Here is an 11079-nt window from a genome sequence, read left to right on the forward strand (position 1 = left end):
TGGGTAGAAGGGGCTTCATCTTCCACTATCCGAGTGATGGGAGCTGTTTCCTCGGACACCACGGTCCTCTATTGCTTACTTGGCGGCCCATCAGCAGGAGCGACCACCACGGAAGGAAAAACTTCCGCCACTTCATCATCATCACTATCAAACAACTTCATCTTTGAAAGGTCCATATCTGCGGAGGGAGAGAGTGGAGGGGAATATTGGTTTTCCTAGGTGGAGATAGATCTAAAGGAAGGCAAAGGTTCTGGAACCGAGGGGGAAAGAGGGACACTGGATGCCAGGGCAGCGGAGGAGGGTGAAGAATCTTAGGTAGGTCGGCAGCGATGAGAGTGTGGACGGGAACATTTCTTGGGAGGAGAAGAAGCTCGGGGTCTCCATTCCTTGGGAGGCGGTGGACGGTAAAAAGGAGCAGAGAGGCCTCCGATGTGTTGGAGTAGGGGAGTTTCAAGCAGAGGAGTGCCGGTGGTGGGGTGGATGCTTAAAAGTTCTGCTTGAGTGTGTCCTAGGCTGCGGAGCCTTGCAAAAATGGGACAGATGGTTCCTGAGTATATACACGATTTGGAGTCAAACCGCCAACATGCAAATAAGTACAAACAGAAGAACATTAATAGCATGGATCGGAGGCAAGAAAAGATAGAGGCCATTGGGAAACTCGCCACTAGACATGAAGGCGAGATGGTTAAGTGTTAGCCCGGAGGGTAGGTCCGCAGGCAAGAAATTCCCAGATACTTACAGCGGATAGTGATGTCACTGTTTATCAGAGATGGTGACGCGGATTACAAAAGATTGCTTTTAAGGGCGGACACAAAAGGATTGATAGCCCACACTTACGTCTTTGGTACTGGTTTTGAGGAAGTATTGGGAGACTATATCGCAGTAGGTTAATTTGGGGCCACCGAATCTATTGTAATAGTTCACGGCGTATATCAGCTGCCGGAAGTTGCCAATACCTTGGCAGGGATGGATATATGTTGAAGTGATTACACACCTCGACGTCCAGCAAGGTAAGAGGAAGCCGCAGCCCGGCAACTATCTGACCAATAGTGACTACAAGAGACCACGGTCACCGGGGTACTAGGTGGGGATAGTGAGTGATAGAGGACGCGTGCTCTATGGTGATGTCAGCAGGGATTCCATAGGCAGCCCTAATCGCAGTCATATTAAGTCTGCGACTGCGAGGAGGGGGCGGCAGGGAGAGAAGCACCCTTCCAGAGGTGGATGGGACAACTGTCGTGATCACCGGAGGTGGGGAGGTCACCTCCGTAGATCAGGAAGATGAAGAGCCCCAAGATGCGGACGCCGACATCGGAAGAAGAAAAAGAACAGTTTTCAAAAAGGGGAAGATATGAACAGTTGTTCAAAAGAGAGGAGAATGTAGAAATAAACTCTAAATCAACAAGAAAGAGGAGAGGACAAACCTGAATCTGCCTCCTAGTATAGGAAGGAGAGGTCGGAGCAACCACTGGAGAGGCAAGGAAAATCGGAGAGCGAAGGAAGAGGAGGAGACGCTGGAGCAAGAAAAAAGAGAGAGGAGAGAAAATGGAGTGGGATGAATGGAGAAGAAAGAATGACCGGGACTTTAAATAGAAGAGGGGCAAAAGGGTAAAATCCTTAGGGGGAAAATCGAGGAGTCGGCGAGCAGACTAGTAGATGAGTGACACGTGGGGACCCGGAATACGAAGGGGCAGCGAAAAGACGCACGTGATGGGTGATCATTACAACGCACGCTGATCGATGGTGAGTCAGAAAAAGGGCGGCTGGGTACTGCGAAGGTGTAGAGGACAGTATTCTCGACCCTAGGCCAACTAGCAGCCGCGGTGTCGAGAAGGGGCATCTGTAGAGATGGTTACTAGTAGGAAAGGGGGGTCAGGGGTAGAGCGACCCAATGCACGCTATGAAGGGACTACCGCAGAGTAGGGGATAACTACCCTTCTGGGACAGAGGCAAGATATGCGGAAAACTCATATGTACAGTATCAGATCGTGATCGGGTAGGGCAAGGAATAAACCCTACACGTGGAAGAAGGGAGAGCGAGAGATGAAGGAACAGGTGGACGGATGAGATGTGGGGAGGTAGAATATAAAAGGAACAGTGAAAGAGAAAAGAGGAAGGAGGAACACAAAAAAGGAGGTGAGAGTGAGGAGCTAGAGAAAAGGAGATAGAGTGAGGGTTAGAGTGACACACTACAGATCACTCACCTCAAAGCCCCACCAATCCACACCGTAGACCTCTTTCATAAACTGGAGTGCGGCACTTGTCAAAAGAGCTGAGAAAGCAACCCCCAAATCAAGTCCACATGCTAAAATATAGTTGTACTTTGCCCACCATCCTTTGTACTTTCTAAACACATAGACGTTGAAAAAGAACGCCACCACAAACCAAGTCCAATGATTTACTGCACCTGATACTGGCATAGTGTTAGCAGCTCCAAATATAACGGGAAAGCTTACAAGTTTTATCCATTTCTTCTGTGGGAAATATAGCAACAACAACCATGCTACTAACATTCCGAGCGCACCAACAAGGAAGAAGTAATATATTCTTGAGTATAAGTCATGAGGTGCAAAAATGTGGTTGGGACCTACTGCACCCCAAACTATTGTTGAACTATAAAAACTATGGACGCCAGGACATGTCCATGGACTCCCCTTTGGAAGCTTCTTCACTTCGCATATATTCTCCACCGTGGATAATAGCCACCACACTGAAGCCAGGTGCAAGAGAGCGGAGAAGAATGTTCCTACAACTTGAGCAATGAAAATAGACTTTGGGGGAATCTTCATATAGTGGCCCATCTTGAAATCGTAAATGAACGATTTGGCCTAAAACATGAGAACCATACCATCCTTAGATATATATTATAGGGTATTATAGACCTTGTACCCTCTTGGATGCCGAAACGCTGCGTGTCTTTTTTTGGAGCCTTTAGAGAAGGTGTATGTGCATCCACATCAACTTGTGCTGCACAACAATTGCCCATTATCCATAACTAATAAATCAATTGGGTCACCCAATTGTAAAACCTATAGTTCGAAGAATTCGAATTCGACAATCCAAAATCGAAATTTATTAAATTTCGAAAAAAGAAATTTCGATATTTCGACTCTATAGAATTCCGCTTTTTGAAAAGAATCCTTAACTATGGCAAACCATGTCAAATTTAGAGGCCCAACAGGTTTAGACCTTTTGGCTGATTTTTGGATGTCTACCCCCACTATTACAAAAAAAATTTAATTGAGCCCATGCTCATGGTTCCAAGCCTATAAAAGATTCAACCCATAAAATTTTTGTCCATTGTTGATTTTTTGTGTAGGGGTGAGTAAGGTGAGAAAAACTGTTTAACTCAATATAAAACTTTTAATTCACCAAGTTTTGAGTGGCTAAAAAGGGGTGTGTCGACTATGTCTCACCTTATGACGTGGAATCTGTCATCCCACTCCTCCCTGTTTTGTTAGATAGATAGTTGTACCCTCTTGGCTCTATTTTTTGAGCCTTTAGAGAGTGTCCACATCATACAACTAATTACTAAAAAATCAGAGCGAAAAATCGGAAGTTTCGAAAACATATGACGAAAAAATAGAAATAGGAGAGCAAAAGAGAAGTTTACGTAGACCTTAACCCAAAAAATCAACTTCGTCACAAATAAATAAAAAAGGATACTAAAAATTCAGAAAAAAACCCAAACATCGGTGCACAACTAAAACTCTAAAGTTAACTCCGTGCATGCCGTGTCGTATTGCAAACAAGGCGAACGGAACAATGACGAATACCCTTTATAGATATAATTACTCAATTTGTTGGTTAGTTTAAATGGATTTCTCTGTTTTCTGTAAATCTAGGTGTTGGGTTTGTTTGTTGTTGTTGTTGTTTTTTTTAATATTGATTACTTTTACCAACAATTCAAATTTGGGTATGACAAATAGATTGGTGGCAATAGTAGTTTAGTGAAATCTATTTTGTTGTTTAATCGAGTGTATAATGTATAATAGGTCTATAAGCTTAAATGTTATAGAGATTTTATTGGAGCGAAGAGTCTAAGATAACCAAAGTCCTCGAATTCTACTCATTTTTAGATACGTTAAGACCAGCAAGTTATGTTTAGGTTGTGCGTCGACTTGGGTACCCAATACAGTTAAGTTTATATGATGACATATGATGAAACTTATTTGTATCGAAACCTCGAGGCATTGGTGTGCACAATTAATATATTTAAAGCATGTTTAGTGATTTTTTTTTTTTTGCATAAGTGTATGTTACAGTTGAGGAAACGTAAACTTCAACTGCTTTGATGTGTGCTATCTATAATCACATTAACTGGAATAATTGCATTAATTTGCACCAATTAGCAGGGTTAAATTTTACGTACTATCTCTTACTTTTGATTATTGCGAGATTGTCATGATGGAATACTTTTGGTATACTTTTGAGTAGCCTAATTTTTGGATTACTATGGTATATGGTTATATTACATATGGAATTGTTGATTATTAACAAAAAGTTATTATTATTGATTTTTCGTTTGAATTGAGCAGCTCTTCTTGCAGGCCCCAAAAAGAGGTGCAAAGCTCCAGCACCAGCAAAGAAGAAGGTTGTTGTAAGTTTTACTTCCATTGTTGAGTATTATTGATAGACATTCAAATGGGTTTTGGGTCATGTATATCTTCAGCATATAATAATCATTAAATGAGGATTTTGTATCTATGCTCTCTACTGGAGTAACATTTAGTGGATTAGCTTTTAAATATTGTAATTGAAGAGCATGTATATTTGTTACAGGAAAAGGCCACCAATCCTTTATTTGAGAAGCGCACAAAGCGGTTTGGGATTGGTGGTGCCTTGCCACCAAAGAAGGATTTGCACAGGTTTGTTAAATGGCGAAAGGTTGTTCATATCCAGAGGCAACAAAGAATTCTCAAGCAGCGTTTGAAGGTTCCTCCTGCATTGAATCAGCTTACAAAAACACTTGACAAGAATCTTGGTAAAGCATTCATAGTAATTATTTGCAACTTTTACTTAAATAAAGAACTTAAAAAAGTAAGGGTATTTATCAAGTTAAAATTTCAAAATTTCTTGATGGTGCAGCAACAAACTTATTTAAGATGCTACTTAAATACAGACCTGAGGACAAGGTTGCTAAAAAGGAAAGACTTCTGAAAAAGGCACAAGCTGAAGCAGAGGGAAAAACTGTTGAATCGAAGAAACCCATTGTTGTCAAATACGGTCTTAACCACATCACACACCTCATTGAACAGGTTTAGGTCATCACTTCGGGAGTTTAATTAGACTGAGTTCTAATTTTATTGATGTCGTAGAAAAGGGAAGGCTCAAGGAGAAATGGAGAAGCTGGAGGCAAATCTTTACTTTAGGTAAAAATGCTGCCTACTCCATGCATATGTTATTTACTTTGTCTTTTATGGTCCTAACTTTCTTTTTACTGGTTAATGCCATTTTTGCAAATGAAGTTGGATATTCAGAGCTTTATGCAAAACCATGATCAGCAGCAGTTCGAGTTTCAACATTTTCCTACGTCATATCTTTGGCTTGCTACTCACCGTGTCGCTCAACATTATGGGTTTGCGATCCTATGGTAGCCGATAAAGTCTCTCATTTGATCTCGAGGCGTGAGCGACCCGATCTATTCCCTTGATTTTTTGCTTGATAGATTTGAGGGTTAGTTCTTTCTTCCCCTTTTCATTCCATCAACTATCAATTTTGTGTTTTTCAAAGTTCAATATTGTAGGTTTAGGTCATCACTTCAGGAGTTTAATTAGACTGAGTTCTAATTTTATTGATGTTGTAGAAAAGGGAAGGCTCAAGGAGAAATGGAGAAGCTGGAGGCAAATCTTTGCTTTAGGTAAAAATACTACCTACTCCATGCATATGTTCTTTACTTTGTCTTTTAAGTCGGGTCCCCGATTTTCTTTTCTTGGTTAATGCGGTTCACGAATGGAGTTGGATATTCAAATCTTTATGCAAAAGCATGATCAGCAGCAGTTCGAGTTTCAACATTTTCCTACGTCGTATCTTGGATTTTCTGCTCACCGTGTAATTATCTGTTCAATCTTGGAGATCGATGAGATGACTTATCAGACATTTTTACATATATGGAATCATATTTTTAGTAATAAATGTAATTATTTTTTAGCCAAGGTTTTGTGTACAAATAGAGTTTAAGAGCTATCCCCAATCATCAAACCACGGGGAAAGAATGACAGGTATCTTTGAACAGATAAATTGCTCTACTCATGTATATTACAGAAAAAAAAAAAAAATTGCGTTGCCACTTGCTAGTATGACATAATCAGAAGTGCTAGGTTTAAAATATTAATTCTAACATAATCAAAAGTGATGGGTTTAAAATATTAATTCTAAACCAATTATGCAAAGTCCCAAAAGTTGGAAAGCATAGTGCACAATGTTTTCTTTGTGCGTTATTACAACTCATTTTTCTGTTTCGTATAACATGACGAAATTGAAAGTAAGCAGATACCAAATCAATATATCATAACCCATTTAAAAGCCCATTTGAAAGCTCATAGACAAGTGAGAAGCAAATGCAAGAAAAAGATCCCAATAGCTATGTAAGCAGTAAGCGAAGAAACCTTTGCATTGCCAAATTCAGAGCAGAAGCATAGAATTGAAGGATCATGCCATGCACAAAGCATAAATAATCAGAAACTAAATACAGATAGAAAGAGGTTCTAAAATTGCAGATAATGTACTTTATTTAGAAGTAAACTAGACTTCCAAGAGTAATCATTTGTTCAAGTACAGCTACTTGAATAGCAAGGAGTTCTCAATCATCCTTCTCACATGAGTAATTACGAGTAATTAGGAACCCAAAACAAAAGTGAATTTATAAAAACATACTCTTACATGTATGAAACCTGTATAAAAATTGTAAACTATCAAACTAACCTAGAAAAACATTTAACGGGAAATCATAAACTGGATGCAAATGCAATTAACTAAATCGGAAACTTAATGCAAATGTATTGAATTCACCACAAAGAACAATTAACATAAAATCGGGAATTGGATGCAACTGCATTAAACTAACCTCAAAGAATAATTAACAGAAAATCATAACTTGGATGCAACGTCAATAAACTATAATCATAAATTAACTAATGGGTTTTATCAATGTCTGCTGCTTCCTTTTTATAGATAGTACAAGAAATTTGAATGAGTGATTAAAATAATTTTCATATCTCATAGTTATGCATAGTTGCTAATATTTTTTAGAACAATTTAATATAACGGCACCCGTTCGTAGGACGGGTTCGAAAACTAGTATATTTTGAAGGATGCATTTGCAAGTGGCTTGTCAGGGGCTACATACCCGAAAATTAACTCGGAAATTACATTCAAGTCCAACGACTGCACACACATAGATCACATCCATAAATAAGAACCCTAACCAGTGGAGTAATTAAACGAAAAACGATTAAAAATAGTATCGAACTTTACAAGTTTTGACAATATGGGGACTAAACTTTCTGTCAAATTGGGGACCAAATTTTTTAATTTTTGCAATGTGGAGGCTAGTTACACAGGTAGTCTAAATTTCTCACACGGTGTTTCATAATTCACAAGTTACATACATTGTTATACACTTTCTTATCAAAGTATATATCTCATGACAGAAAACAATCTCATGACCATATAAATTAATCAATCATGACCATAGAAATTAATGTCATATCCCCACATTGCAAAAAAAAATCTCATTTGACCGAAAAAAAATATAAATTAATTTGTTCCCATATTTCAAAACAAAAATACCTTTTTTTACGTTTTTGTGTAATTAAATCAAGATGTAAATTTAGATGTCATATTGTTTACACATGCTTCAATCCCCACATTCGGATCGGATCGGATTAACATCCTTCGAATTTTTCCAAGAACCTAAAATTAAAAGTTTGGAATTAAATTTTCAAAATCTCTTTCAATTATTTTTCCAATTTGAACCAACACCAATGTACCAACAACAAAAAAAAAAATCGAGAAAAGAAATAATAATAATTTGTTAAATAAAAATAATGGAATGGTTTTGGATAAGTTTTATGAAATATTGTCAAAACTTGTAAAGTTTGATACCTTTTTTTAGCCGTTTTTCAGTAATTAAATCAAGATGTATGTTTATGGGTATATATAAGATTGCAAAAAATAATTCAATCAGTTATTGTTTACCTGGCCCGTCGTAGCTTCAATCACCCCAACTGGGAGCAATAGAATAAAAGCCAGAAGGCATCCTAGTAAAACTCCCCAGAAAGGTAGCTGCAGTTGTTTTCCAAATCCTTCGCTATTGGCAGCTGCTATACTGATCGTGAAAACAAGAATTGCATAGAACCACCACTTAGGGATTGGATTATATCGTCTCATAAGCCTATTGTGAACACCCCCAAAATTGTCATTTTTGCGTTTGTAGGATTCTTTGAATTGAAGCCAAGCATCCCTATCACGAAGCGAGCAGTTAACAAAACACTATTATGTGGACAGCAATGGATACTTCTCTAAAATGCATGTCAACCAATTAAAGTTAAGTCCAAATTGTGAGGCGGCAATGGTGCTACAGTTAAAATAGAAAGAAAGTACATAACAGACTTGCCTTGCGTGAAAAAGAACAAAATGAGTTACAGTTGCTGATAGAGCTGCAAACTTAAAGCCAAATGAAAATAGATGTACGGTGCTCATGTAAACTTTTGAGTAGTTATTGTAGCCACTTTCGTTGGTACTGTGATCATTCTCATTCAGAATACGAGAAACATTATAAACTTGCCCATCGAAATCATATAGATTATAAGATGAAAATGGGAAGCATCTAGCGTGGTATAAATTAGACCAATAAGCAATTGGAACTGTAATGCATAGAAACAAAATAACTCCCACCAATGAGTTTGCGGCGGTAGATGGTGGGGAGCCTAAAGGGATTGCCCAAGAAACCTGATATAGTTACCCAGTCTACGCCGAAAGATCCAATTCCAAGACCATAGCGACCAGAGCCAATTATTTGCGCGACAACAGAATCCTTCCAAATCCAACAAATGAATGCAAGAGAACTTATCGAAGGGAAGAAATAGTTTGGCACAATGTAATAGCTGAAGCTTGCGACCGAGACTATGACAAAGAACTGAAATTTTGTTAGATGTCCTTTGGGCCTCAACTCCACGTCATGCAATGCTCTGGAAAATTTTAAACAACTGATTAAGAAGTCACCATAATACGAGCCTACTAAACACATGCACTGCTTTGACCAATTTCACATGACCACTGTAGACAAAGAGTGACCTGTAGAAAGATACGTCGATTAAGCAGTAGGGCCACCACATGTATGGAGAGTTCACAAGGAAGTTCATAAAAACTCCAGCAAATCCGTAGCCCAACATCTATTCATCTCACAAAACCGTATTAGACTTGAGTTTTAAGTGTTGCCTTCTTGAAAAAAATAAAAATAAAAAATATTAGCTGACATGAGTACATCCGTATATGGCTATCGTTAAAAGAGCAAGTTTTAATTAAATCACTATTTTAACTTATTACTCTTGGTATAAAAAGAAGTAAAATCACCTGAGTAGCTAGGGTCAAGGTTAGAGCTGCCCATATACTTATGTTCATTTTGAACAGCACCTTTGCCATGCTTACTATTTGTAACGCCAAAGGAGGGTCTAAGCCGGAGTTAGCAAATAAGGTGACCAAGGCATGCTCTTTAACGTTGAAAGGTCCTGGATTCATTGAAAACGTCCAATTTGTTCCTAGAACTCTCACTGGTTTGGTTGGAAGCGTCAATTCCATCAATTTTCCAATTGGAAAAAGAAGAATTTGGAAACAGACACTTGAAAACGTAAATGGAGTCTGCCGGAATACAAATAGTTCGGTTGCAAATGCTAGGAACGTGCATGTTATGGGTCCCAGGATCCATGTTCGAAATTGTTGTGAATAAATAACTGTGGAAACAACGTTACCCACAACAAAACGGATCAATCAAATACAAGGATCGATCTTTCTCAATAGACAAGACTTCAACACCCTCCAAGCAATATCCCAACACTTACCAATATCAAATAATAAAGATATAAAGTAAAACAATTAATGTAAAGGGAAGAACAAACCACAAGGCGAGATATATCGTGGTTCGGCGAATTTGCTTTTTTTCCACACATCGCGAGTTCCAAGCTTTCTTGGATGTTGAATAACAGACATTACAAGTCTTTCAATTCACTCACAAAGAATGAACACTCAACTCATAAAGAATTGCTCTCTTATAATCTCTCTTTCTTGATTTTGGAAAAGTTAGGTTTCTACAAAAAAAACCTATATTTATACTATTTCCAAAACTTCCGAAAAGGGACAAATTCGTCTTTGAAATAACTTCATGGCTGGTCGCCCTCGACCGACCAAACAAAGTGGGAGCGCAGTCGCTTTTAAAAACACCGGAGGTCAAAAATCTCATGGCGGGTCGTCGCCTTGCCCAGTGGAAACCGAAGCAGTCGGTCATTCTTCATACCCGGATAGAAAAAAAACGGAGTTTTCTCTACAATTATCCACCTCGGTGAGATTTTAACACATAAAACTAAGCCGAACACATCCAGCAAGAACACATCCATCCAGAAACTCGAAGTCCATCCGCCCCTAAGGGTCATGCCCACAAAGGGCTCTATCAAGCATGTAGGATTTGGAGCAAGTCCAAATAGTGTTGGAACTTAACTCCGGTGACAACCTTAGTCAGCATATCAGCAGGATTGTCATGGGTGTCCACTTTCTCAAGTGCTACATCACCATCCTCAACGACATCCCGTATAAAGTGATAACGGGCATCAATATGCTTGGTCCGAAAGCATGATGAACCCGGTTTTTCGCCAAATGAATAAACTCGACTATCACAATGCAACACCATTACGCTTCAATACCCATATCATCCGTAAGACCTCGAAGCCATAATGCCTCTTTTCGCCTCGCCATCGCCATATACTCTGCCTCGGTAGTAGATAGAGCAATCAGAGCTGTAGCATAGACCTCCAACTAACCCGGTGCACCATGCATCATAAACACATAACCGGTAGTTGATCATCG

General features: G+C 38.9%; 1 protein-coding gene across 1 annotated transcript; it reads left to right on the top strand.

Moving 5' to 3' along the window:
- Positions 1-2638: 2638 nt before the first annotated feature.
- LOC147491628 (large ribosomal subunit protein eL8y-like) lies at positions 2639-5860 on the top strand. The gene is made up of 5 exons (XM_086567292.1): positions 2639-2720; positions 4539-4600; positions 4783-4984; positions 5089-5258; positions 5807-5860. Exons 1-5 carry the CDS (start codon positions 2639-2641, stop codon positions 5858-5860), a joined length of 570 nt encoding a protein of 189 aa, XP_086423418.1.
- Positions 5861-11079: the final 5219 nt, after the last annotated feature.

This window comes from Coptis chinensis, chromosome 6 (genome assembly GCF_015680905.1).
Source record: "Coptis chinensis isolate HL-2020 chromosome 6, ASM1568090v1, whole genome shotgun sequence".
Taxonomy (NCBI): Eukaryota; Viridiplantae; Streptophyta; class Magnoliopsida; order Ranunculales; family Ranunculaceae; genus Coptis; species Coptis chinensis.

Bases quoted from the DNA above. Each gene is read 5' to 3' on its own strand.
- LOC147491628 (XM_086567292.1), top strand. From the start codon at position 2,639: ATGTCCATGGACTCCCCTTTGGAAGCTTCTTCACTTCGCATATATTCT. The intron at 4,601-4,782 runs GTAAGTTTTACT...TATTTGTTACAG, and splicing joins CAGCAAAGAAGAAGGTTGTT to GAAAAGGCCACCAATCCTTT. The intron at 5,259-5,806 runs GTTTAGGTCATC...TTGATGTTGTAG, and splicing joins TCACACACCTCATTGAACAG to AAAAGGGAAGGCTCAAGGAG.